The sequence below is a fragment of the Taudactylus pleione genome, unplaced genomic scaffold (assembly GCF_031769625.1).
Source record: "Taudactylus pleione unplaced genomic scaffold, aTauple2 ptg000036l, whole genome shotgun sequence".
NCBI classification, from domain to species: Eukaryota; Metazoa; Chordata; class Amphibia; order Anura; family Myobatrachidae; genus Taudactylus; species Taudactylus pleione.
In genome coordinates this window covers 8,471,165-8,498,338 of record NW_028284438.1, presented here as the reverse complement: position 1 = coordinate 8,498,338, position 27,174 = coordinate 8,471,165, and the positions used below count along the sequence as shown (strand labels likewise).

At 47.3% G+C, this 27,174-nt stretch overlaps 1 protein-coding gene across 1 annotated transcript; it reads left to right on the top strand.

Annotated features, from left to right (window-relative positions):
- Nucleotides 1-4,539: 4,539 nt before the first annotated feature.
- CCNA2 (cyclin A2) lies at nt 4,540-24,076 on the top strand. Its single transcript, XM_088452236.1, has 8 exons — nt 4,540-4,984; nt 7,052-7,304; nt 9,622-9,728; nt 10,268-10,491; nt 10,563-10,767; nt 20,633-20,746; nt 21,787-21,920; nt 23,369-24,076. Exons 1-8 carry the CDS (start codon nt 4,817-4,819, stop codon nt 23,421-23,423), a joined length of 1,260 nt encoding a protein of 419 aa, XP_088308362.1. The 5' UTR covers nt 4,540-4,816; the 3' UTR covers nt 23,424-24,076.
- Nucleotides 24,077-27,174: the final 3,098 nt, after the last annotated feature.

Below are 27,174 nucleotides of genomic sequence, written 5' to 3'. Positions count from 1 at the left end.
TACAGATCTGTATTGATTTTTTTATTGTTTTTGTATATGGGGTTGTTATAATTAAGCGGATATACCAGCCAGTTTCCATATTTTGATTTTTAATCTATACAGGTTGAGTCTCCCATAACCGTATATTCTAGAAACCAAAATATTCCAAAAAACTGAATATTTTGGGGCAGCCGTGACATCATGACGTGACCCGACGTCATGACGTCACTAGTGTCAATGGCCAATGACTAGAAGGTGGGTGTTGCTTCAAAGGCATTCTCTCACCAGAAAATATGATTCTTCTTCTCCTCCACATGCCGGACCTCCCCCACGACACACTCCAGACACCACGTCACTCACCGGACCCCCGCGACATCGGACATCCTCGCAGCGACCTCCGGTGACACCCGAAGCACCTGCTGGACCCAATGCACCCGCCGGAAATTCCAGTGACAACTGCCGGACCCCCTGCAGCCTCCTGTTACACCCGCAGCAAACGGCACTCACCGGACCCCCGCGACATCCGACGGACATCCTCGCAGCAACCTCCGGTGACACCCGAAGCACCCGCCGGACCCAATGCACCCGCCGGAAATCCCTCTGACACCCGCCAGACCCCCTGCAGGATATCCTGCAGGGGGTCTGGAGAGTGTCAGAGGGATTTCCGGCGGGTCCTGTTACACCTGCAGCACAGGCTGTACGCACTGTGGCACCTGCCGGACCCCCCCGCGACTCCCGCTGGGCCTTCCATGACACTCCCAGACTCCCACAGCACCCCGGTATTCTGAAAACCGAAAAAATCCAATATCGGGACCAGGAGCATTTCGGTTATGGGAGACTTAACCTGTATATATATTTGTTCTATTTAATGTACTTTTTATAATTTTGTAATTCATGTTGATGTCTATATGTTTGTAAGCTTCACTATCTGCCATCTCCGATTACATTAAAGTATCGGCAGATTTCTTTTCGGTCCTTTCGTCCTCAGGGACGAGCAAAGGAACAGTCTTCTTCCAGGCCGTCTAATTTTCATAGGACAACCAGGCGACAAACTAAGAGGTCTGGGCTGGCCAGACGTCCAGCTTCTAAGCCGGACAACAAACCTCAGCCTGATGGGGCGGGCCTCCTCCTGAGGGATCCCAGGGTGTGGGGAAGACTTCTTCAGTTTGCGGAGTACTGGCATCAAACAACAACAACAGATGCTTGGGTCTGAGAATTGGTCTCTCAGGGGGGGATGCAATCGGGAAACCAGCTGACGTGATCCCGACAGCCGGCTTCCCGACTGCTTTATCCTGGCGTGGCTTAAATGACAGGCGTCTATATCTAGATGCCTGTCATTTTCCCGACACCGGGAGACAGGCACCCGGCATCCCAATCGAAGGGATGCCGGGCGTCGCGAGCGGACAGCCGCACGGGGGGAGGGTTAGGCACCCCCCCGGGAGGGTTAGGCTAGGGGGAGGGAGGGTTAGGCACCCACGGAGGGGATTTAGGATTAGGCACCCCCTCGGGGGACTTAGGGTTAGGCAGCGGGGAAGGGGGGCTTAGGCACTTAGAGGGAGGATTAGGGTTAGGCACTTGGGGGGGAGGTTAGGCACCCCTAAGGAGGGTTAGGTTAGTTTTTACTTACCTCAGGACGTTCGGGATCTCCAGCACTGTCGGGCTGCCGCTGCCGGGATCTGTTCAGCTGTCAGGCTGCCGGGAATCGAACCGCCGGCCGCACATACCGATTCCCTCAGGGGTATGCCCTAACTTTCTGGAGGCATCCTCCCCCAAAGTTTTTTTGCACAAATCCTCCATCAGATGCAGTCAAGGCCTTGGCCCTTCAGGGAGCCATTTACTCCCTGCTGCAGGCAGGGGTAATAATCCAGGTTTCTGTGTTGCAACAAGAAAGGGGTTATTATTCCAATCTATTTTTGGTTCAGAAACCGAATGGGTCTCATCGCCCTATTCTAATTCTAAAAACCCCCAACCAAGTTCTGCATGGAAACTCTTCGGCAAGTTTTTTTGTCAATGGAGCCTGGGGTTTTTATGGTTTCCCTGGACATTCAGGATGCATATCAATTGGAAGAAATCCTCTCTTTCTCCAACACAGCAGATGGTACATTTGGGGGCATTTCTGGATTCTCAGACACAAAGGGTATTTCTACCAGAGGACAAAATTGGGGTTCTATAATTGCAAATTGCTACGCAAGCTAAGAATATACATTCTATCAGCGATGCAAGTCCTAGGGTCAATGGTATCCACCTTCGACATGGTGGGATATGCTCAGTTCCATTCCAGGCCTCTGCAAAAATTGATTCTCTCCAGGTGGAATGGACAGTATCATCTAATAGGGTCCCAGAGGATTCTTCTCACTCCGTAGGTTGGTCTCACTCTCTCTTGTGGTGGCTGAAAAAGGATCATCTGGACAAAGTTCGCCCATTTTGGATTCCAAATTGGGTGCTTCTCACCACGGACGCCAGACTTCACAGATGGGGGGCAGTGACAGGTCATCACATTTTCAGGGAAGATGGACAGAGCAGGAAAGTCATCTGCCCATAAACATTCTGGAGCTTGGAGCAGTATACAACGCACTTATCATGGCACAGGACATGCTCCAGGGTATATATGGAAAGGTTGACGTGCACTCCTGGGTATTGTGTAGGGGGGGAGGAGGGAATGGGCAGAGGGAAATGGCGGTTGGAGGGTTGGGCAGTCAGTGTGTATTGTGGTGGGGTGCGAATGACAACAGAATGCTGGGTGAGTGGGTATACATAATAATTTATACAATTCGTATTTAATTGTGTGGACACAAGTTCCTTCCTTTGTCTGGAGGCACAGTGCTCCTCGGGAATTCGTTGTCTCTGGATAGTTCGTGGGGCGTGTGCTGCCCAATGGTGGTGATCTGGTGCAATCCACAGTATGGGGGATGGGTGGACCCTTTGAGGGGGCTCCTTACCATGCGGTCCGTACTACTTCATGTACCCCTGCTGGACCTATGGTCTACAGTCTTGGCAACTGGGATGCTCCATTGTTGGTGTTTGGGGGGTGTCCCCAGTGGCGGCGTCCCGCGCTGTTAAGGAGGGGTGGTTGGTACCTACCAGTAGGTGCTCGACTTCTGTGGCAGGGAACGGCTTCCTCAAAGTCCAGTTGGGGCCAGATGTTCTGTTGGGCTGACGTGGGCCATCCATGTGCCCGTGGGTGCAGGGCAGGGGTGACCACCTTTCTGTAGGTGAATGTGGTTCATGCTCTCCGTATATATATGTGGAGTGTACAAACTCTGGCCCTGATTCAGAGCCAGACGCTCTGACAGAGCACTCGCTCTGAATCAGGGCCGTCCCTCTGAATTTAAGAGCGGCCTCCTGGCCGCTCACGCGAGCGGCCAAAATGATGGTCGCGATGGTCAAGACCATCGGGCTTGCGACGAGACCCTTGCGGTACGGTCTCGTTGCCGCAAGCCCTGGAGTGCTTTTGGCTCTATCAGAGCCAAAAGCACTCCCACTGACATCACTAGTGGGAGTGCTTTTGTGATGTCAGTGGGGCCGGCTCCAGACGGTAGGCGTTCCCATGGGAACGCCTCCGTCTGGGCAGCCACACCCACCAAAGGGGGCATGCTGTCAATCACCATCGACAGCACGCCCCCTTTGGTGCAAGACCCATAACGACGGCTTGGCCGTCGTTATTCGGGTCTCGCACATGCGCACGAAAGAGCCGCCTCCGTCTTGCGCATGCGCACTTGGCCAACATCGACCCGCTTGCGAGCGGGTCTGAATTAGGCCCTCTGTTAGAAAATCAGATGCTCCTTTTGTGCTCTATGATTTTCACAAACGAGGATGGCCAGCTACCAGACTCTAGCTCGATGGTTGTGTATGACTATCTCTCAGGTGTACACACAGGCTGATCTCCCTGTCCCAAACACGGTGACAGCAAATTCTACCAGGTCTGTGGGACCATCGTGGGAATTTAGTCGTGGTGCCTCTGCTGAGCAATTGTGCAAGGCAGCCACGTGGTCTTCTGTTCACACTTTTCTCAGGTCCTACGCCTTTGATACTTTTGCCTCTCAGGATGCTTCCTTTGGGCGCTGAGTTCTCCTTTCTGCTCAGGAGCGTCCCCACCCTTAGGGGAACTGCGAGTGATTATACTGGTGTTTATTACATCGTTCTGACGTATACCCAGGATCCGATATGTCAGCCCATCAGATCTTGAAATTGTATTAAAGTAGAAAACATTATACAAAATTTTCATATAAAAAAACAGACAAAACTAACATTTATAATAGCAAACTACTGCCCACTAGCTGTGTGAAAAACAGGAAATCCCTATTATATCTATATCATGTGGTCTCCAGTACGTGCACCTGGCGGGCAGAAGTTGCCCCTTGTGTCAAGTACATGGCTGATGCAGTGCACAATTGCACATACGGAGTACAGACAACAGCAGCTCACTGTGGTCACTGGTCACACTTCTCATTCGCCGGTGTTGACGTCACGAACAGCTGTGACTCCGCCTCGTCTTCTCTTTTGTCCCTGCCAGCCGCCGTAGCCTTTGTGACGTCTGCCCGCGCTACGCTGCGATTGGCTGATTTCAATAGTCGCGGGCTACTTGAACTGAGTACGCTGCGGCAGTGGGTAGGGTATTGGTTAGTGATTATCATTGTACGGGAGACAGAGTATAGAGCGACGGCGGTAGTAGTAGCCCCGGCTGGAAGCGGTACGGTGAGAGCAGCTTCCCTTTTGCAGGACTGTGCGCTGTGCTTTTCTCCTACCGGGCCGGGGCCGTGCGTTTTAGCACACCCCTCTCACCCGGGTCCTTCCTCCGGTGTTTTTCCGCCTCGCTCGCCAGAAGCAAGTGTCCGTGATGTCGCAGGCCGTGCTGCGGGATGAGAACCAAGAGAATGTGCAGCCGCGAAAGCATGTGGCCGGGCAGCCTGCCCAACAGGGAGGCCGCACCGTGCTGGGGGTGCTGCATGAGAACCGGAGGTCCCGAGCACCGGCAAGAGGAGGCAAGCAGCAGCAGCCAGCGCCGGTATGTACTGGGCCTGGCGGTGACATCCCTGCATGTAACACTGCCATGATGCATGCTGCCTCACCGCTCTTATTGTCGCTTCTGTGGGACGGGGTAACGCTGGCCTGTACGGTGCGCCCTCATCTGTACATCTAGCCCGCCACTTCCATCCTCAAGAGGTGTCCGTGTAATGTGCCCTTCCCCCGGATCTCCATGTACCCTGTCACCCTGCCCTCCCCTGTTCTGTGCACTAGCATGCGTTCAATAGATAACCTTACCACCTGTCTCTAGACACAGACGTCTGCTACATGCCTGACTTCGTATGTTTTTTTTTTTGTTGGTTGCCATTTCATACAGATGTAAGATGTGACTAAATTTGCCCACACACAGATATATTACACGATCTTGCTGATTCTGACACATTGGAACAACAGATCGTGTAAAATTGTGAGAAAAATCGTGAGTCCCCACTCACTATCACGATGCGCATCCCCGCTGGTCGCACATTGCATCGTCAGATCTGCTGTGCAGTAGGGCAGATCTGACAATCTGGTACACAATGCACTGGGGGGGAAAAAAAAAAGTTAAGATGCAAGATAGATCTTAAGTCAGATTGGATGCTTTTTACTCCAAATCGTGTAGGAGCTGCCGGTTGAGAGTTCAGGGGAAATCGCACACATCGTGGGACCGTGTGCAGATCGGTATGTGTGTGGGCACCTTAAGGTTCTGATGGGCCCATTTATCAATGATTGCTTTTACAATGTGATCATTGGCATGCCAGTAATGCCCATGCTTGCATTACAAAAAGTGATCCTTTTGGCCCATCCCTGTGATGTATCTGGAGAGCTGCCAGCCAGTGTAGGGGGTGTTGTGCATGTGCAGTCCTGTGGTTTTGCTGTGGGGGCCAATATCTGGAATGCATTGCATTCTGGATATTGGTAAATTTGGCAGCATTGTGTCCCCCATAGAAACCTATGGGTGATGCGGCAATGGAGGGATGCGGTCCCTCAATACATATGGGGGATACTTGGTATTTGAGGTAAACTTTGGGGATTATACCTCAAATACACTTTGATAAATGGGCCCTTGAGTGTGGCTGAGCAGACAGCAGCCTCAGTGTACTGCACTGACCTCATTAGTGTCTGAGTGCAGTCTCCATCCCCTTATATATGCCAAGGCACTCCTGATGCATTGTTCTCATACAAAATATCTGGCTTGTTAAGTCCCCTACAGACTACATGAGATATTTAATGATTTGGCCGTTTCTGACACTGGTATGATGAATTGTTAAAATATGTATAGTGTCTGCACTACATCCTATAGTGTGTTCCTGTGGGGTTGTCGCCTCAACGCCTGATCTTGTGTGCAGCATGTAAGATCAGGCAATGCGGCTGACAATCCCATGCAGCATTATGCATGGGTTTGTGGCATGTCTGGCACCAGATCACCCAGTGTGAATGGACTTTTTGATTATGTTGGGCCGTCAGTGCTGTGATTGTCGGTGACATTGCTGGGTACACCTGTTTAGTGTACACACCTGGTCGACCAGCAAGTGTGCCGATGTCCATGGTGATTTGCCTTCACCCTTGGCATCTCATGATTGCTACTACACAATTTAATGAACGATGCACTGATTACTTGTTCTTCACTAATATGTATGGTGCTGCATGCGGTATCATGTGACTTGCCCTGTAGTATGGACAATCGTATGATAGTTTGTGACCGTGGGAGTGTGCAAATAGTGCATACACACTGCGTGAGATTTTGATTTGGCCAAATTGTGCAGATATCTTGGCAGTGTGTCTGGCTTAGGCTTGTTCTCTTGTAGTAGTGGCGTATGGATGCATGCCTTAAAGTTTTAATTACAGTGCTGTTCTGATGCTAGGATACTTGCTATGAAACAGTCTAAAATACATTTAAGTAGGCTGTGTGTGTATATATCTATCTATATAACTAACTCTCATGTTGGAGTATGTAAACAGTTTCCCCCAAAAAATTGCTAAATATGTTTTTTTTTGTTTTTACTTGGTGATGGTAAGTGGAGTATTTCATTGTAGAAAATGCTTAATGTTGCTTTTACCCTTTTAGGTTCTGACTGCACATAATCCGTTGGGCATCAATGATGAGAATTATGGCAACATCCAAACTGGAAAAGCTGTGGGGAAACAGTCTAGTTTTACTATCCATATTGATGAGCCAGACTGTGCAAGTCACAGGAGGCACCAGGCATCCAAAAAGCCTGCATTTGATGAGCACCTTAAGCAGCTTAATGCAGTTGTCATTTCTCTTGGACAAAGACAGCCACTGGCACCTATACAAATGCCAGTGAATGCAAGTTATGGTAAGCCAATAACTAAAGCATATTTAAATTGCCTATTCAGCATGCTACAAGTACACTAACTGTGCAATTTCACAATTTACTTCCCCCAATCTCCTAGGGTCATTCCATGCCAAATCACAGCTTCCAACCTGACCGTTTCAGATTTTAATGTAATTTGGTCGGATGATGGACAACAAAGTAATATTCATATGTAAAATTTTAACTCTCAGTGATACTGTGTTCAAACTACCAATGGCCATCCCTAGAACATACTAAGACAAGTATCAACTTGCCAGTTGCATGGTTAGTGCAAGAAGGGTTCAACTGCTGTACTTAGTAATATTTTTTTATTCCTGCTCCCAAAATGAAACTTATAACAAACAGATTGTATTTAAGTGTATAACATACTTTATGTACAAAAAAATTAAACATACACTTTTTTTTTTTAGATATTTAAGGTCAAAGGTCACATGATGTGGCATTTAAAATATAGTTCTATATTTAAATATGGTCCTAGTTTCTAAACCAACATGAAGGTTCTACCACAATTAGAAGCAAAGTTAGGATTTGTTTTAGCTTACCTTGCAAGCATAAATTTTACACTTTGATGTTTGCAACCCTGTAGCATGACCACTGTGTAGCACTAGGGCTAAAATTTTACATATGAAGGTTACTTTATACAGTCTACAATCCTACCAAATTTCATGGCAATCTGAGATGGTTGGGTTGAAAAGTTACTCTTTTTTTTGGTGTGGTGATTTGGCATGGGATACCAGTATTGAATTGTTCTTGGGTGCCCCTGCAGGTCGTGCCTAAATGGGCAGGGTTTAGCTGTGGAAAACTGCTAAACCCATCTAAAGTCCTGCTTTGGGAACTCAAAGTGCTGACTTATTGCACATTTCTGCTTGCCTGCCCAGGGGGCTGCCAGCAGAAATGTGCTTTTGTGGCTGTAGTAGACCTGACAGCAACAATTGAATTGCTGTCAGGCACCCAGCACAATCAGCTGCAGGTGAAAACAATTGAATCTCCCCAAATGTGCTTGATTTATACAATCTAGCTGTCCTATGCTGCTATGTGGACTTCCGTTCAGTTATGTGGCGGTTTGATAAGGCTACTGTGTCCACCTATTTTATAATAGGCAAGCCCTGAGGCACCCCAGGGTGCTACAGCACCATTTGGGAACCACAGTTAACCCATAAAATAAAAAACTACTTTAACATAAGTATTTGCAGGTAAATGTCCATACTATAAATGCATTACTTCTAGAATTGATTTAAAGGCTAAAGGGGCCTATCCATTAGATCTTTCTGAAAGAAAAGATTTATCTTTTGAAAATTCTTGGGGCTGCTGTGACAGATCTATCATGTACATGACAGATTTTTGCAAACTATGAACGATATTGCATGACATTCTGGGAGTGGATTTTTTTTTTTTTTTTCTATTCATTTTCACTTGAACGATTTTTTTGTATACCACGACAGATATTTCTAATATCTGTCAGCGATAAACGATAATTGACCAACATGTTGGAGAGACAAAAGACCAAATTTGTTGGCCGAGGGAGTGTGCATTTTTATCGTTCAGAGCCTATCCATTAGCAGATGACTTTGACCAAGGAACGATTTATCGTTCAATTATCTGCTAATGGATAGGCTCCTTAAGAATGACATATAAGCACAATTTACTTTACTTTTTCGCTGAATTTCTTAAACTTTTGACGCAGGGGTGCCGTGGAAAAAATGCTGATACTCTAGGTCGCCATGATTCGAAAGTTTGGGAGCCACTGGGTTAACTGTATGTGGCAGACTTACATTTTATGGGTATATTACCCTTTGAAGTATTCTGGGCTTGATCAGAATGGTAGTGTGCCAACTGTATGCTTGCTGTAAAATAATTCCTTTAAAAATTTGCTAAAACTATAACTTTTTTTTTTCTTACTCATCTGTACATTATAGGTACTCTTATGCAGGCCATACATCTGAATGGAAATCCCCCTGTTGTGCTGGTGCTGATTGGTGGGTTCCGATCGCCGATTTAATGGGGAATTGGCAAAATACTACATGTTAACAATCCTAGACTCTCCAATTCTGAGTTTTTTTTGGCTCAAATGGCAAATCGAGATTGTCCATGTTGGCTTTTGCCAATCCAATAACCCAGTCATCACCAGAACAGGGAATTACCCTGAGGTATTTCTAATGGGGTCCATCAATAGGCATCTGTCACCAGATTGATAAAATAAGATTGGTCGCATTAGTTTCTGAGAATGACATGGCACATCTTATACCACACTGACTCCTGAGCATATACTTACCTTGCTGACTTTTTTTTTATATTTAAGATTCCCCAATGGATATGTCAATTGTGGATGAGGAGGAAAAGCCAGTCCATAGTAAGGATGTTCTGGACTATGCAGAGGAGATTCACACTTACCTAAGAGAAATGGAGGTAATAATTCAAACAGCCTAAATGGCTTTGGGATCCCTATGGCGTTGTACAAGGATTGTTCTGGAGACTTGTACTGCATGCTGGCGCTCTGGAATCTGGCGGTCAGAATCCAGACGCTGGCATCCTGACAGGATACAGACACCTGTCGGTTGGTAGCCTAACCTAATCTCCCACCTTAGTGCCTAACCCTCCCACTAGTGCCTAACACCGCTACTTACCTTCAGGATACTGGCGTTGGGTTTCTGACAGATGTCTGTCGGCATATTGACTGTATCCCGTTCTGAAGGCAGCACATGAAATCTATTTACACATTGTAATTAATGTTTCTAGATAATACTGGTCAGTTTGCCTGGATGTAAAGGCACTTTGATAGTTTGTGCTGCCACCTAAGTAACTGCAGGCAACTCCAAAGAAGCAATGTCTCAAACTTTATTACCTAAGCTATTGCGTCTCCTGCAGCAAATACTGCATGCAGCATCACAATTATGTTAATTTTATGTATAGGTATCATGAGACTCATAAATATTTTTTTCCCACAGATAAAGTGCAAACCAAAGACTGGCTATATGCAGAAACAGCCTGACATAACCAGTAACATGCGTGCAATACTTGTTGACTGGCTGGTAGAAGTGGGTGAAGAGTACAAATTGCAAAACGAGACTCTGTACTTGGCTGTAAACTATATTGACAGATTTCTGTCTTCAATGTCTGTACTACGTGGAAAGCTTCAATTGGTTGGCACTGCTGCTATGCTCTTGGCTTCGTAAGTAATTTTAAGTCTGTTTTAAATATCTGCAGTAAGATTTGTGTTCTGACAGCTGATTTGTAATTTAGGAAGTTTGAAGAAATCTACCCACCAGAAGTAGCAGAATTTGTTTACATAACAGATGACACTTACAACAAGAAACAAGTTCTTAAAATGGAACACTTAGTGCTCAAAGTTTTATCTTTTGACCTTGCTGCACCGACAACCCTACAATACCTCAATCAATACTTCAGGCGTCATCCTGTGTCCCCTAAAATGGAAAGTTTGTGTATGGTAAGTCTTGGAGCTGCAACATATGCTGGTTGAAATGTGGGTTCTCCCTGTGCTCTGGTACTTACAGGTTTTATCCACTATCTGAGTTTACCTTTTTATAAAATAAAAATAGAACACTAGCTTGCTTAAAGAACTGCTCTCAACAATGTAGTCACTTATAGAAATACCTGGAGCCAGCATTAACTAAAGACAATTGATATTTGACCTGTATTTATGTTGACACTAGGGGGTATATTGACTAAAGTGAGTTTTTAGAAGTGGAAATGTTGTCCATAGCAACAATCCGATTCTAGGTTAACTCACTAGTAAATTTACCCCTTGTTCCCAAGTTGAAGACATTTGTATGTAATAGGACTCCTGCCACGTGACCGTGTTCATACATAAATCTGGTGGGTTTTTTTGTTTTTTTTTAATAAGCTCTTACAAATGGTTAACATCCTTGTATATCCCCCACATGGTTACCCCATTCAGGTCCAGGGGGTCTCTCCCTAACTTCACTGTACTTTCCAGCATTTAAGTTACCCAGATATTAGCGTTCACGCTAGGATTTCTACTTCAGGGTCCATAGGGTATCCACAGGATACCTTGGGGTATAGGGGTGACGTCAGTCATCGGGCACCATAGAGTTAAGCTTTCAGCCTCCCAGGATGCACTAGGGTCCCCCTCCTATACCCCGCCACCGAGCCAAGGCATCTCAGTTTAGTTTGATGCCCGGCCGGAGTCGGGTGTACCTGTTGGAGTGGGGGCTAAGAGCCCCTGAAGTTTTCTTCATGCAACTGTGGCTGCACATCTGGATGTACAGCATGGACAGTCAGTCCTGACGTCCATGCTGTCTTCCCTACACCCCCGCCGGTACCAGAACACCGGTACCGATCCGGGGATGCTGGTGAGCATCTGGGGTCACAGCTAGCGGTGACCCCAGATGTTCAGGACCATGGCCGGAATCAAGGGGGACAGCAAGGTAAGCAGCAGGGTCCCGCGGTGGGCCCCCGCTGTTACATGGTCCAGAGTCCCCAGGCAGGGGGCTCCCTCGGGACTGGCTGCAGCGTGGAGCCAGGTATATAACCTGCGCTTCCACTACCCCCTTGGGACAGCGGACCGCAGCAGAGCGGTAGCGCTGCGGCGTCCCAGGGGTTAAATGCATGCCAGGGGAGTGCGCCTTCCCTGTCTCACAGCCGGAGCCTCCCCCGCTGCACACAGCCCTCTCTGCAACATGCCAACTGGCCCTGTGGTGGCGCTCCTCCCCCAGGCCAGCCTCCTCTCTGCTCCTCGGCGGCCATCTTCAAGAACGCATGGTGAACGCTGCTGGAAGTCTGGACGGAGGCATCGTGTTCTGGGTCCCCCCGCATACCTCTCCTCCGCTGTGGTCAGGTCTGTGGATGCAGCGCTGTGTCCTACCAGACTGTCTGTGTAGTTGATTTATCAGCGCTGGTTAGTGCAGGAATTGAGTTTCTTTGCATTGTATGTGACTGTGCTAGCGCTGCTGCCTGTACTTTCCATTTCTGACTGTCAGCCTTATTACTGTCCCTGTTCTTTCTGCTAAAGCCCTTGCGGTGTGGTGCTGCAGGGTAGTCTCTCGCCTTTTTAAAACAATTGGTGAGAGGGGTCACATTCTACACTTTCTACCATCATGTCTGAAAGTGACTTTCCTCTCCGGCTACAGTGTACTGCGTGTAAAGTACCTTTAGCGGAGGGGGAGGGTAGTGCGGAGGGTCTCTGCCGCCAGTGTTTGTCAATGGCGCGGCCTATTACGGTTACAGCACCGGTACAGGAGCCGCCCAGGGCTTGTTTCGCTCAAGCGCTTACAACCTTAGTGGGCCAGTTAGCTCCGCAGCCCGCGTTTACGCAGATGGGTTTGTCCCAGCAATCAGTGGTGTCGTCACCCATGCAGGGTTTCCCAAGACAATTGGTGGTACCCTGCAGTCTCCCTATTTCCCCTCTCCCAGTTTCTCAGGAGCCGGCGTGGGTTAACTCCCTGACGAGTTCTGTACAGCACTTGTCGGATGTGTTGCAAGGGGAGTCTGTGATGCGGCCACAAACGGCCGGTGGCGTCTCTGTCGGCTCCTTATGAGGATGACGAAGGGATGTCTGATGATGGGGAGGTTCTGGATCCTTACGATCAGGAACCTCTCCATTCTAAGGACAGACGCTAGGTTCAAGGTGTATATTCCTGGACTTATTCGGGCAGTCCGCACAGCCTTGGTGATTGAGGACGAAGTTCCCCCAGCGGCTAAATCCAAGTATGCCTTTTTAATGATGTGAAGGGTGACTCCACAGTCTTTCCTCTTTCGGGTCAGTTGGTGGACCATTTAGAGGAGGCGTGGAAACAGCCTGGCAAGTGATACCAGCCGCAGAGGCGCCTGGTGGTGGCTTATCCGTTCGCGGATAATTATTTTGCGAAGTGGAAATCCCCCTCCACAGTGGATTCTCATGTGACACGTCTTGTCCGTTGTGCCACATTACCAATGCCATCCATGTCCTCCCTTAAGGATGCTACGGACCGCAAGGTAGAGATCTGCCTGAAGTCCGCTTATTCCCTTGCAGGGGGGGGGGGGGGCAGCGTGGCCGGCTATGGCCATTTGCTGGGTTGCCAGAGCTATGGAGCGCTGGGCGGATTCGTTGGAGGCGTCCTTCGATTCCGGCTGAACAGGCGGAGTTGATTGGTAATCTCCGTGATTCGGCCACTTATATCAACAAGGTGGCCTTAGACATTAGTACCCTGGCGTCTCGAATTTCTAAAGCAGCGGTGGCTGCGCGTCGCACCTTGTGGTTGCGATCCTGGAAGGCGGACGCTGAATCCAAAAAAGGGTTTGGAGGCGTTGCCCTTTAACGAAGAAGTTCTCTTCGGTCCAGATCTGGACAAGATTGTAGCCACACTGGCAGCAGGCAAATCGGCCTGTCTCCCATCGGCCGCTGTCCCTTCTGGTTCAGGACCATCGTCCTTTCGGTCTTATAGGGCCCAGGGCAGGCCCAAACCAGTCTTTTCCCCGACAGGCTGGTCCCAAGAAATCTGCCAAGCCCCGGAAGCAGACCTGGAGTACCAGACGTCCGGCCCCTAAGCCAGATGACAAGCCTGCGGCCTGACGGTCCGGGCCTCCCTTTGGTGGATCCCAAAGTGGGAGGCCGCCTACTGCAGTTCGCCCGGTGTTGGTCGGTCACCACGACAGACACTTGGGTTCTCGAGGTGGTCTCCCACGGGTATGCCCTCTTTCCGGCACAGACCCCCGGCTCGATTTTTCACCACTGGTCTACCATCAGACCGGAACAAGGCCACGGAGCTGCGGAAGGTCTTGCACACTATGCTCCAGGCTGGAGTTATAGTGCCTGTTCCATTCTCCCAGAGGGGCCAGGGTTTCTATTCCAATCTTTTTGGTGCAGAAACCCAATGGGTCGTATCGTCCGATTCTCAAGTCTTTGCGGGTGCTGAAGTTTTGGATGGAGACCCTACGGTCCATCATTCTGGCGCTGGAACCTGGGGACTACATGGTGTCATTGGACATACAGGACGCTTACCTGCATGTCCCTATTCTTTTGCGCCATCAGCGGTTCCTCAGGTTTGCAATCCACAGCGACCACTTTCAGTTCCGGGCGTTACCTTTTGGCCTGGCGACGGCACCACAGATTTTCACCAAGGTGATGGCAGTCATGGCGGCTTCCCTGCGGCTGCAGGGGGTCTGCATGTTGCCGTACTTGGACGACCTATTAGTGGCAGGATCTCCGGAGCTCCTTCTGCACCACTTGGACCTGACCATTGCGCTACTGCAAGGGCACGGCTGGTTAATAAACTGGCAGAAGTCCACTCTAATCCCGTCTCGGAGGATTCTGCACCTCGGCGCCTTATTGGACTCGGGACTGCAAAGGATCTTTGACGGGGGAAAAGATCTCTGCTTTACAGTCGAGGGTGCGCAGTTGTCTGCACAGGCGCCGGGTGTCTCTACACTCGGCGATGAGGTTACTGGGCTCCATGGTGTCTGTGTTTGACATGGTGGAATATGCCCAGTTTCACTCCAGACCTCTGCAGCACCTGATCCTGTCCAAGTGGAACGGGCTGCCTCAGTCTCTAAAATCCCAGACGATAGTGCTCACCTCGGAGGTTCGCCTGTCCTTTGCCTGGTGGTTGCAGACTACCCATCTCAACAAGGGACGTCCATTTTGGGTACCAAATTGGGTCCTGTTAACGGACGCCAGTCTTCGGGGCTGGGGAGCAGTTTCGGGTCCACACTTGTTCCAGGGCAGGTGGACTCCGACAGAAGCGGAGCTTCCAATAAATATCTTGGAACTCCGAGCGGTCTTCAGTGCCCTCCAGCAAGCACATCGGGTTCTCCAGGGTCGCCCAGTGCGGGTCCAGTCGGACAACGCTACCACCATGGCCTACATAAACCGGCAAGGCGGAACCCGAAGTCGGGCGGCTCTCGTAGAGGTGTCTCGGATCCTGGTATGGGCGGAGCGCAATCTTCCGGCCATATCAGCGGTCTTCATCCCGGGAGTGCTAAATTGGGAGGCGGACTTTCTCAGGCGCCAGGACGTTCATCCGGGGGAATGGTCCCTGCACCCGGACGTTTTTCAACTGCTGGTGGACAAGTGGGGTCTTCCAGAGATCGACCTCATGGTGTCCCGGCACAACAAGTTGCCGGTGTACGGGTCTCGCACAAGGGACGAAAAGGCGTCTCTGGTGGATGCTCTGTCCGTCCGGTGGACGTTCCGGTTCGCTTACCTGTTTCCTCCGGTTTCCCTTCCACGGGTAATCCGGAAATTCAAACGGGAAGGAGGGACGCTCCTGTTGATAGCTCCCGCGTGGCCCAGACGGCACTGGTTCTCAGACCTTCAGGGTCTGTCCGTGGACAATCCTCTACGGTTGCCGCTACGACCGGACCTTCTGTCGCAGGGTCCTTGTCTTCACCCGGACCTGACTCGGCTGTCTTTGACAGCGTGGCTGTTGAGACAGCCATGTTAAGGTCCAGGGGGTTTTCCAGCTCTGTAGTGCGTACCATGTTACGAGCTCGGAAACAGTCTTCCGCGAGGATATACCATCGCGTGAGGCATACGTTCTTCCAGTGGTGTCGACCGAGAGGTTATGCACCGCGGGAGCTTCGTCTGTCTTGGATACTCTCCTTCCTACAAGCGGGACTAGATCATGGGCTTCGCCTTGCTGCTTTGAAGGTACAGGTTTCGGCCCTGTCTGGTTTCACCGTAGGATTGCTACAATCCCGGATGTGCGCACCTTTTATGCGAGGTGTTCTCCGCATTCAGCCACCCTTTGTTCCACCTGTGGCGCCTTGGGATTTGGCTGTGGTCCTGAGGGCTCTCCAGGGTCCGCCGTTTGAACCACTGGGCTCAGTGGATCTTAAATGGCTAACAGCCAAGACTGTTTTCCTTCTGGCCATAGCTTCGGCCAGACGTGTTTCTGATTTAGGGGCTCTTTCTTGTAGACCCCCTTTCTTGATTTTTCATGGGAACAGGGCAGTGCTCCGCACTCGTCCTGAATTTCTTCCCAAAGTTGTTACCCAGTTTAATTTTAACGAGGAAATGGTTGTTCCGGCCTTTAACTCACCTGGCCTTTCAGTGGGTGAGGCCACTTTGGATGTTGTGAAGGCCTTAAGGACTTATGTTGACCGCACTTCTTCGTTTAGGAAGTCGGATGCCTTGTTTGTCCTCTATGGCTTCCGTAAAAAGGGTTGGCCTGCTTCAAGCAAACTTTGGCAGCCTGGATCCGTATGGCTATTTCTGAAGCTTATCTTCATGAAGGTCTGCCGGTTCCTCCTTCTCTGAAGGCTCATTCTACTAGGTCTGTGGGTCCTTTGTGGGCAGCTCGATGTGGTGCCTCTGCAGTCCAGATCTGCAAGGCTGCTACGTGGTCCTCTGTCCATACCTTCGTGAGGTATTGCAGGTTTGACACCTTCGCCTCTCAGGATGCTTCCTTCGGGCGGCGGATTTTCCTTTCAGCACAGGAGCGTCCCCACCCTTAAAGGATACTGCTTTGGGACATCCCCAAGGTATCCTGTGGATACCCTATGGACCCTGAAGTAGAAAATGAGATGGTAAGAACTTACCACCTTATCTCTATTTCTACGAAGTCCATAGGGTTCCACAGGACTCCCGCCCTGTCGCACCTGTGCTGCAGATGGGCTTTGCTCTGGTCACCAGTTTTTCCGTCTCCCTCTGAGAATGTGATTCTTGTGTATCAAGATCTTTTTTTTTTCTCTTCCTTCTCCTCCTCCGGCCTATGGCTTGGTACAAAACTGAGATGCCTTGGCTCGGGGGCGGGGTATTGGAGGGGGACCCTAGTGCATCCTGGGAGGCTGAAAGCTTAACTCTATGGTGCCCGATGACTGACGTCACACCTATACCCCAAGGTATCCTGTGGAACCCTATGGACTTCGTAGAGATAACAAAGGTAAGTTCTTACCATATCTCATATTATTTTTTTTTTTTAAGGTTGGGTGGTGATCAGAATGTAAGTGATATGGCATGTGCCCCTACCCCCACACCATTTGGGGTCACACTGTGGATGCTGATAATGACCAATGCCCAGAGACCCCTTTCCCTAGTAACCTGCTGCAGTGGCTTCCATACCTGCTGGTCAACCATTCCCCTCCCTGCAGCTCATAATTTCAAGGTTTCTCTGCAGAGCAAGTTGTCTACACATGACTGAATCTGGATATCATGGGATACTGTAGGCCCTACAGTATCCTATGATATCCAGATTGTCTTGTTGGGGCAGTAGTTGTGCTGAAGATAAACCATGTAGCACACACTGAATTATACAGTAACATGGCACTGCTTGCATTGAAGTAGGAGTTGCTGGTGCCGTGTGTGTGCAACTAGGGTTGGGTATGGGCTGCTGGTGGTCAGGGTGCTGCTGATTAGAATACAGACAGCGGCGTCTTAACAGTCAGAATCCTGACACCCATAGGTAGGTATGCTAGCACTAACCCACCCTCCCCGATGCCTAAACATAACCTCCCACTCCTGTAACTACCAATACTATACTTCGGGATTTTGGCACCGGTATTTAGATTGACGACATTCTGCACGCCAGGATGCCAACTATATCCCATGCAGCTATACCCATGTCTGCTGTACATCATTAAGTTAGTTTGCCTTTAACTGACTTGAGACAGTGACCTAATCTGTATCCTTATTGCTGTAAAGTTGATTTATGAATTAGAATGTTAAAGATTTTAATTTCAATTCTTCTAACAGAAGAATTTATTTGACAGCCCGCACTAAAGCAAGGACATTTATTTTAGACTGAGGCTCTTCCTCCCCAGAGGGAGACTGAGAGATCTGTCTCCTGCCTCCTCAGATGACACCTCAGAATGTGAGTTGCATAGACTGGATAGCACAGTACGCTTAGTAGTTTTAGTGGGTAGGGGCTTCTCGCCTTGTAACATATTTTGAAAGGCTGTGGAGGTAGCCGCTAGACTCTGAACTGAGTGAGTTTGTTTACTCTTGGAGGAGGTATAGGAGGTACTTGTATCACCTGTACCTGTTGTGACAATCCTATAGGAGGAATTGGTGCCAGGGCTGCTAGGTGGTCTGCTACAGTAGCCAACACGTGTGAAGGAAGCCCAGGGGGGTTCCTGAGCAGGGGCTGAATGGCCTGGTGTCTTATAACATGTTGCACATAGCTCATCCTAAATTAAATCCTCCTCTGTTAAGCCTGCTGCACAGGATTTGCAAGAGCAGTACAGCTGCAGTAGCTTGCTTGCTAGCCGTGCCTCTGCTAGACATAGTTGCAGGGTAGTAAAGCGCACGATGTGCAACTGCTATTCACAAATACAAGTGGCTATGTAATAGTGACCCTGCCTTAGTTTAGATACACCTGCTGTGGGGAACACAGCACAAAATATGGCACTGAGCAGAATGCATTAACACAGTATGACAGCCTTCACAAATAAAAGTAGATGTGAAGTACAGTGGACCCTGTATACACCAGTATGTTAGGGTTATAGTGAAAAAAGTGAAAGGCATAATCTGACAGAAGTGAAATTACACAGCGCTCGCATAAGTCACATACAATGCAGAAACAATATTGCTGCACAGGGCACTAGTCATTTACTCAGACGCAGTGTCTGGTAAGCTATAGTGCTATATAACCTGACTCCAAGGAGAGGTATGTGAGGGGCCCGGACCGAGCGTTTCCTGAGAGCTATGACTGTAGAATATGGTCGCCGGAGATCTGAGGGGGCGCGGGAGAGTATCAGCGCAGCTAGACCGTGGTGCACTGAGCTCGAGGAGGGGCAGCATAAAGGGAGTGCTGACCTCCCCTGGCTGATTTTTAACCACTGGGCTCCCACTCCAAATGTATCCTGGTGGTCTAGTGGAGCCCCCAGCCAGTCCAAGTGTCCCCACACTGCACCTCCGGTCTGTTCCCTGAGACCGGAGGTAAGACTGCCAAAGGGCAGGTTACCATGAGCAGTAACCAGCCTTGGCACAGAAAATGAAGTTTATGAACAAACACTGGCGCACATATAAATGATAAGCAAGCTGCCAAAGTGTACAACCCAATATTCCCACCAAGAACAGCCAATAAATGGTCAATATAGAAAAGTGGTTATGCATAAAGGCGCTACTCAAAATAGAATAAAGACTCTACCCATATCTCTATTACAATTAATCCTATCTTCAGTTTATCAGTTCTCCATATAAATTCAGTGTTTTCTTTTAGTGTGGTTCAAATCCCATAATCCTCCAGGATATATGTGAAACAGAGGACAGGAAAAAAACGCAATATAGTGTAGTATATTTTCCAGTTTAATAATACAAGCAAGATAAAAAATCCAATTTTTTTATTTATGGTTCTCAATAAAACAAACAATATTTGTGTAGCATAAAAACACTATGGGATGACCCAAAGTAACATATCATCCAAATAAGTATAACTTTGAACCGTACAGTATTTGGCACCAGATTTGGTACTTCAAGAGTTTAAACGGGAGAACTCTGGATAACCATCCTTTTTCCTTTAAGCCTCTGGTTTAGCCAGCCGCACACAGTTCCAGGTTTCCAATAGTTTAGAGCAGGTGAATCCCAGCTGCCAACGTGTTTTGTGTAACAAATATACTTCCTCAAGGCTGTATGGGATACAACCACACTAAAAGAAAACACTGAATTTATATGGCGGTTTGATAAACTGAAGATGGAGATATGGGTAGAGTCTTTATTCTATTATAAATAATTGATCCTATTTTGAGTAGCACTTTTATGTATAACTTTTCTATATTGACCAGTAACCAGCCTTGCCTGTCACGGCTGCCTGCTAGCAAAGTCCCTGGGAGCCCGCCGAGGGCAGGAGTCACAGCACCACTGAGGGGTGATGGAGTGGCAGCATAGACGTCCGGAGGACAGTAATGCTGCTCGCTCTATAGTAGTAAAAAAAAAAAAAAACATTAAAAGGGAGACATTGGGGATGTTTTAAGTCCTATGGACTTGACTAGTTAACAAAGGTAAGTCTACCATAACTCCTTTTTTGCCACTAATTTCTGTTTAAAACCTATATTCTAGCTTTAGGTAATGGTGTTTATAAGGCACATTTTGTAATTTTCAGTTTGTTAGTCCACATCCATTCTGTCTTCAGTTTACAAAGATTCCAACTGTATCATGGCTTGGACTGCTTGCATTGGCTTTAAGTATTCATTAAGATTACTAGTCTTTTTGTAAGCAGTTTACAAAAAAAAACTTGCTAAAATCAAAATGTTTGAATTTTGACCTATATGAAAGTTCCATACCCATGGCACTTTGGTGCATATGTCTTATGTTTAAAGTTAAGCCATCTAACTTAAAAGGTCAGCTAAATATAAACCGTGCACATACTAGTTCTGCGGTTTCTGATTCTTGCTGAAGTTGTCTTCTATATTTGCAGTATCTTGGAGAACTCTTCTTAATTGATGCACATCCATTCCTCCAATATCTGCCATCTGTCATTGCTGCATCAGCTTTTGTCATCGCAAACTACACCGTTAATGAGGAAACATGGGTATGTCTTAATTGTCTAATTTAGGTCTTCCTCTTTTGTAAATGACTTATGGGCACTACTATTAAAGTGTGAATATTTGTTATAACAGGTAACGTTTCCCTCCAGTGTGGCTAAAATCTGTGTAAAGGCCCCCATACTTCAGAGATGGCGGATCGCTGAAATCCAACATGTGTTTTTTTTTTTCAGATATGCTGATCACTACCAAAAAATGATCGTGTTTGGCAGACCGGTGAAATTTAACATGTAGAGTTTAACCGAACTTGCGACTGATCACAGATAATCGATGTCTGCCCGTCGGCATTTCTGACCGGCGGATTCGATCGCTGTGATTCGTCCCTGATGTGTGGGGACCTTAAGTCTGAGGGACTTGCTGAATGACTCAGCATTTCCCCACTCACAACAGAAGTATTGTGCTACCTTGCATTGCTGTCCAAGCTAAACTTGAGCAATCGAGTTAATGTTTGTCCAAATTTTACATTTGGTATTGGTAATACTTAAACTGAAGCTGCCCCCTACTAGGGATGGTCATTGCAAAAATATCTAATGAAAAATAATTTCTAACTAATGAGGAACATCGATTACCTTCACTTTGCAATGTCCATCCCTACCTCTTGCTCACTACTTGTTTTGTGAAGACATGCTATTGTTTGCAAAAATGAGGCTGGTAATGAGGTGGGAGGAGGTTATAGCTGCACTTGGCTAAAAGTGGTGTGCTTGGTGCCAAATTGGTTGTGTAACAGCTTTCTGTTTACTTTAACTCCATAAATACACTCCTCAGCCCATTTTAGTAATCTGCTTTTCATTGGCAGTTTTGGTCATGTGATAAAATGGCAATATTAAATGCAAGAGCAAGCATATCCTGCATTTAATACAAATGCAATTTTTTTAATCCCACAGCTAGAACTGCTGACAACTAAGGGTAAAATGTCCAAAGCCACAAAGTTGCTATTTGCTTTAAGTCTTAAACTGTTTTTGTAAATGGCTTTAGCTTATATGTACATGCCAAATGCATTTAATTGAATTTACTTCTACATTTGCAGCCAGAATCTTTGGCCCAGTTCACTGGATACTCTTTGGAAAGTCTTAAATCTTGCATTTTGGATCTTTATCAGACCTACATATTTGCAGGAAATCACCAGCAGCAGGCTGTGCGTGAGAAATATAAGACTGTAAAGTAAGTCCTTTAAACATCACATACATTGGTTTATCACACTAGCTAGTCACTAAGCCATTACATTTTAAACTTTACCCAGTACAGTAATGGGCATTTAAAGATGCCAACTTCAGTTTCTGATTACCTCACAACTGCTTTATAACCTTTTATGACCTATTATCTACATCTAAATACAAGCAGCTGAGTTTCTATTATGCAGAACTATATACAATACATCAGGGATGGGGAACCTCCTACCTGGGGGCTGTATAAGGCCCCTGGAATCATTTTGGTCTGGGCCAGAGCTTTTTTTTTTCTGCTAACCTCTTCTTGCTAGCAGGGTGCCTAGAATTGCACCCTGCAGCCAGAATATATGCAGCAGTGCCGCCTGGAGCATCCTTAAGCTGGCCATACACCTACACAACCGGCATAAGATCAGATTCATCATAAGATTTCCCTACGACGACTCGGAGCTCCCTGGCAGTCCCGGCAGCATGTTTACAACAAAGAACAACTCTTGGCACACGATCTGTCGTAAGATCAATCCTGTGTCTCAGTCTCATAAGGGAGACTGTCATTGAAATTGCTTTAATTGCTGCACGATAGATCGCATGAAGAAAATAAACATCACGATCTGCACACAATACAATGGACAAGATGTGCTGCACATCTGATCATAAGATTCAATTATAGGAGCTGCGGGAGCGTGCATCGGATCTTATCTTACTAAAATAATGCAAGATTTTCACAAGATCCATCTTATGACTCATTGAAAATCGGGCAATCGGCCTGAAATCGTGCAGGTGTATGGCCAGCATTAGGACGCTTCAGATGGTTACACCACTGCCCTTACAGCATTGCTGTAATCACTGGTGATTGTAGCCACCCCATGTGATGTCATGTGCAGGAAGCTGGGCCTGCACATGTTATATATTATATTTAAAATGGATTATATAGGTTTTATTATATATTGGTCTCTCCCTTGGCAGAAAAGGTTCCCCACCCCTGCAATACATGTTGGAACTGCAATTTGTAAATGCTGTCTTTAGATGTAGACCTGGCAGCAAAATATATGCAAATATATGGCTTAATTCATACTTTGCCTTGGTGGAAATGGTACTTGGTCATTGCTTTAGGTGTAGACCCCATAAATGGGATTACTTGCATGGTTTTTAAACATTGGACTTTGTTGGTGTCATGAGGTCTGAAAGATCCCTTCATCAGATTATTTTGCCTTCATAGCATGTTGTGCAGATGTCTTATTAACTGTGCATAATTTAAGTACCCAGTACAATCAGGAAGGGTTTAATCTGGGATTTTAAGAACATACAATTTGAGGGCCGTTTGGTAAAAATTTAAATTATAACAATCGCATAGTACCTGTACTGATGTACGGTGAATGTTTAAGTGCTTTGCCATGCTTCTGAGATAAAGTGAGATTCCAGATAAACTCTTTCCACTCTCTACAGGTATCATGGTGCATCAACAATTGATCCTCCAGAGTCACTGTCTATATTTTCATAACAAAGAGATGGACTTTTCTAATGTATATTGAAGAAAGCACATGATGTACAGTTATATTTTACTACGATGGAAGACTTTGTTTTTGTAACTCAATCGGGTATCCTTAAACTGATTTAAACGACAGAATTATGAAGCAAAGTTGGTTTTTATGGTTTTTACATTTTGTAAATTTTATGTATTTGTAATCTTGTTTTTAGATTCCTTTTATCAAAGCTCTTTTATAAAGCTGTTTGCAGACTGCATTAACAAAGCAGTTAGCATTATTTGTTTAACTAAATTCATCACTGTTATTGACAATAAATGTTAACTAGACAGCAAAAGTTTTTTTTTTTTTTTTTTGTTTTAATAAAAAAATTATAGGAAGACTAGAACTTGTTTTGGAAAACAGAACTGTTTTGGAGACCTGCACTTTCCCTCTTGGACCATACATACTATACAGAAACCTACAATCAGGACACCTATGTCACCTGACCAACACATCTTCTTTGGTGCCAAATATCTTAAGCAAAGGGGCTCAATCAAATTACTTGCAGATGTGAGTAAGTGCAGCTATAAGCCCCACTTAAGGTACCATCAATTTGTGGCTTTTTGTTTGCCCCCCCCCCCTTTGGGTAGAACAAAAATCCACAAATTGGGAGGGGGAGAGATGGAGTTCTGTTGCCAGCAGTTGCAATGGACTTGTATGTGGGAATAAGTTGTATTGAGCCCTTGGAGTCTGCATTAAAGCCTAAGACTTCTAGCGTAACAATATTTTACTCATTGAGGAAAAGCGACTTTATACCCCTCCAGAACATAAAATGCCTTAGAACATTTAATTCACTTTACTACTGCAGGGTCCATAGGCTCCACAGGGAGGCCTTGGGGTGTAGGTGATGGGAACCAATCCCAGGCACCACCATTAAAGCTTCAGCTTCCAGGATGCACTGGGTCCACTCTCTACATCCCGCCCCTGAGCCAGGCACCTCAGTTTCATTGGTGCCCGGTCAGAGTCGGGTCACCATTTTGCAGAGGGGGTGGGTGGGTGGGTGGTGTGTTCATTAGCCCCTAAAGCTTTTTTCTTAATTTTTATTTAGTTCCTTCTACAAGCGACTAGAGCGCACAGCAGTAGACTGTCTGTGGGCTGTCTGTGCTGCCGTTCCGCCAGTATTTGGTGGGCGTTCTGGGGGTCAGCACTAGCCACGACCCCCGGAGTGGACCTGGACTTCAGGGGACAGGTAAGGTGGGGCGCTGGAGGTGCTGGGTGTGGATGCAGGTTCTGGCGATAGCATTCCAACTTGACCACCAGGGACATATTGGATGTGGAGAAACCAGTGCATAATAACTGGCCAGGGGAGACTGCTTCCCTGTTTAAGCGGCTCCTCCCCCTCAGCATGCCTTTCCACTGCAGTCTGGCTTCCCTGAGATGCTCTCCTCCTTGGGACATGCCCCCTCTGTTCTTTGGCAGACATTTTCTAAGTGTGCAGTTGCAGTTCTTCCAGGACAGTGCCTGGTCTTGTACCCTTCCAGGCTCAGTGTGTATATAGTGCTAATTCCTATGAGACACTGATACTGTGTAGTGAGTATAGTGCTGCTTTGCAGCATCTGTCCTGCATTGTATGTGATTTTGTGCTAGCACAAATTTGTTTTTGTTTCTGTCATCCTATGACTATACCATCTCTCTTTTTGCCCTAAATACAGGTGTTAAGGGTAGCTCATACCTGACCTCAGATATATATTCAATATTTCTGTGGTCTCAAATTGTTGTGCTGGACTACCATATTTTGGCAACTAGTTCCTGCAGCTTGCATAAGACAGGACCAGTATATTGCTCCCTGTTGGTATCTATACTTTGCTTTGTGCTCTATTCTGCATCATTTACTCTGCAGACATGTCTGACAAGGCTAATGGATGCATTTCTGTACTTGGGTCACAGTCTTGCAGATTATGTACTGCAGTTATCAATGAGGAGGATGTGGTTCAGGATGGGCTATGTATGAGTTGTTATAACCCACCATGTTCCTGACATCAGTACAGAAGCCCCCTTTTGGGTGGTTTTCTCTGATACTGGCCTCCCTCCATTGTAGACAGCCTGGCGGTCCCACCTGTTTCTCCTATGGAGGTGGTACAGCAGCCCTCCCTCCTTGCAGGGACTACTGCTAAATATGCAGACCCCTTCTGTACCTCAGCGGGTGGTAATGCCCACAGTGGGATTGCTAAAGTGACCTCCACCATGGGTGAATGTTGTCTTCCCTAACTCAGTACAGAGTCTGGCAGCAACCTCTACTGCGCATCAGACCATGTTACAGAGTGAGAAGCCCATTAGACCAGCTAAGCGTCCTATGTTCTCACCTCAATCCACACATCAGTCTGAGATGTCTTTTGATGCCTGGTAATCGCCATAAACATCAGAAACGTTTGACCTGTTACCCATTTCCGGAGGCTCATTGTAAAAAAAAAACAAGATATGGTAAGAACTTTTGTTAACTGTTTCTACAAAGTCCTTCGGGTCCACAGGGATACCTTGGGGGTATAGGCTTGGCTTCACCATGGGCACCACACAGTTAAGTCTTTCATCCCAGGATGCATTGGGCCCCCTCCAAAACCCCGGCCAGGGCACCTCAGTTTTAATATGAAGCCATAGGCTGGAGGAGAGGAAAAGGAAGAAGAAAGTATGGAACACACAAGAGTCCCAGTCTCACATAAAAAGGAGACAGAAACTGGTGACCAGAACACCCTACAGAAGCTCAGGGCAGTTGCCCTGTGGACCTTAAGGACTTTGTAGAAACGCCTAACAAAGGTTAGTTCTTACCATATCTCTTGTTTTCTATTCCAGGGTCCTTAGGGATCCACAGGGATACCTTGGGGATGTCCCAAAGCAGTATCCTTCAAGGGAGGGGATGCTCCTGTGCCGAGAAGAGAACCCGCCGCCCGAAGGAAGCATCCTGAGAAGCAAGTGTCAAATGTGTAATGCCTGACAAAAGTATGGACACGTAGTCGTCTTACGAAGCTGAACAGCCGAGGCGCCACATCGTGCTGCCCATGAAGGACCCACAGACCTCGTAGAATGAGCCTTCACAGAGGGTGGTACTGCAAGACCCTCATGAGCGTAAGCATCAGATCACCATGCCAAAGTCTGCTTATTGGCAGGCCAACCCCTCTTATGAAATGCATATGAAACGACTATTTTCTTAAAGAACTGGTACAGTCCACCTAAAGCTGCAGAGCGTGTACCACATCCAAAGAAGCCTCACCAGCAGAGAGATCCGATGAATTAAAGGCTGGAACCACAATTTCCTTGTTAATGTGGAAACAAGATACCACTTTAGGAAGGAAGTTGGGATGTGTACGAAGTACTGCCATGTCTGAATGAAAAATCAGAAAGGGGGGATGACAGGAGAGAGCCCCCAAATCAGACACCCTTCTGGCTGAAGCAATAGCCAGAAGGAACACTGTCTATGTCGTAAGCTTATATTAACTCTACAGAACCCAAAGGTTCAAATGGAGGACCTCGGAGCGCCCTCAGGACCACAGCCAGATCCCAAGGAGCAACCGGAGGGACAAAGGGAGGCTGGATGTGAAGAACACCCTGCATAAAGGTGCGGATATCAGGCAGCGTAGCGATCCTCTGTTGAAACCGACAGGGCAGAAACATGCACCTTCAGTGAAGCGAGGTGTAGACCTAGATCCAAGCCCGTCTGTAGGAAAGCCAGCACTCTGGATATCCGAAACTCCTGAGGATCATACCCTCTAGGGCGACACCACTCAAAATAAG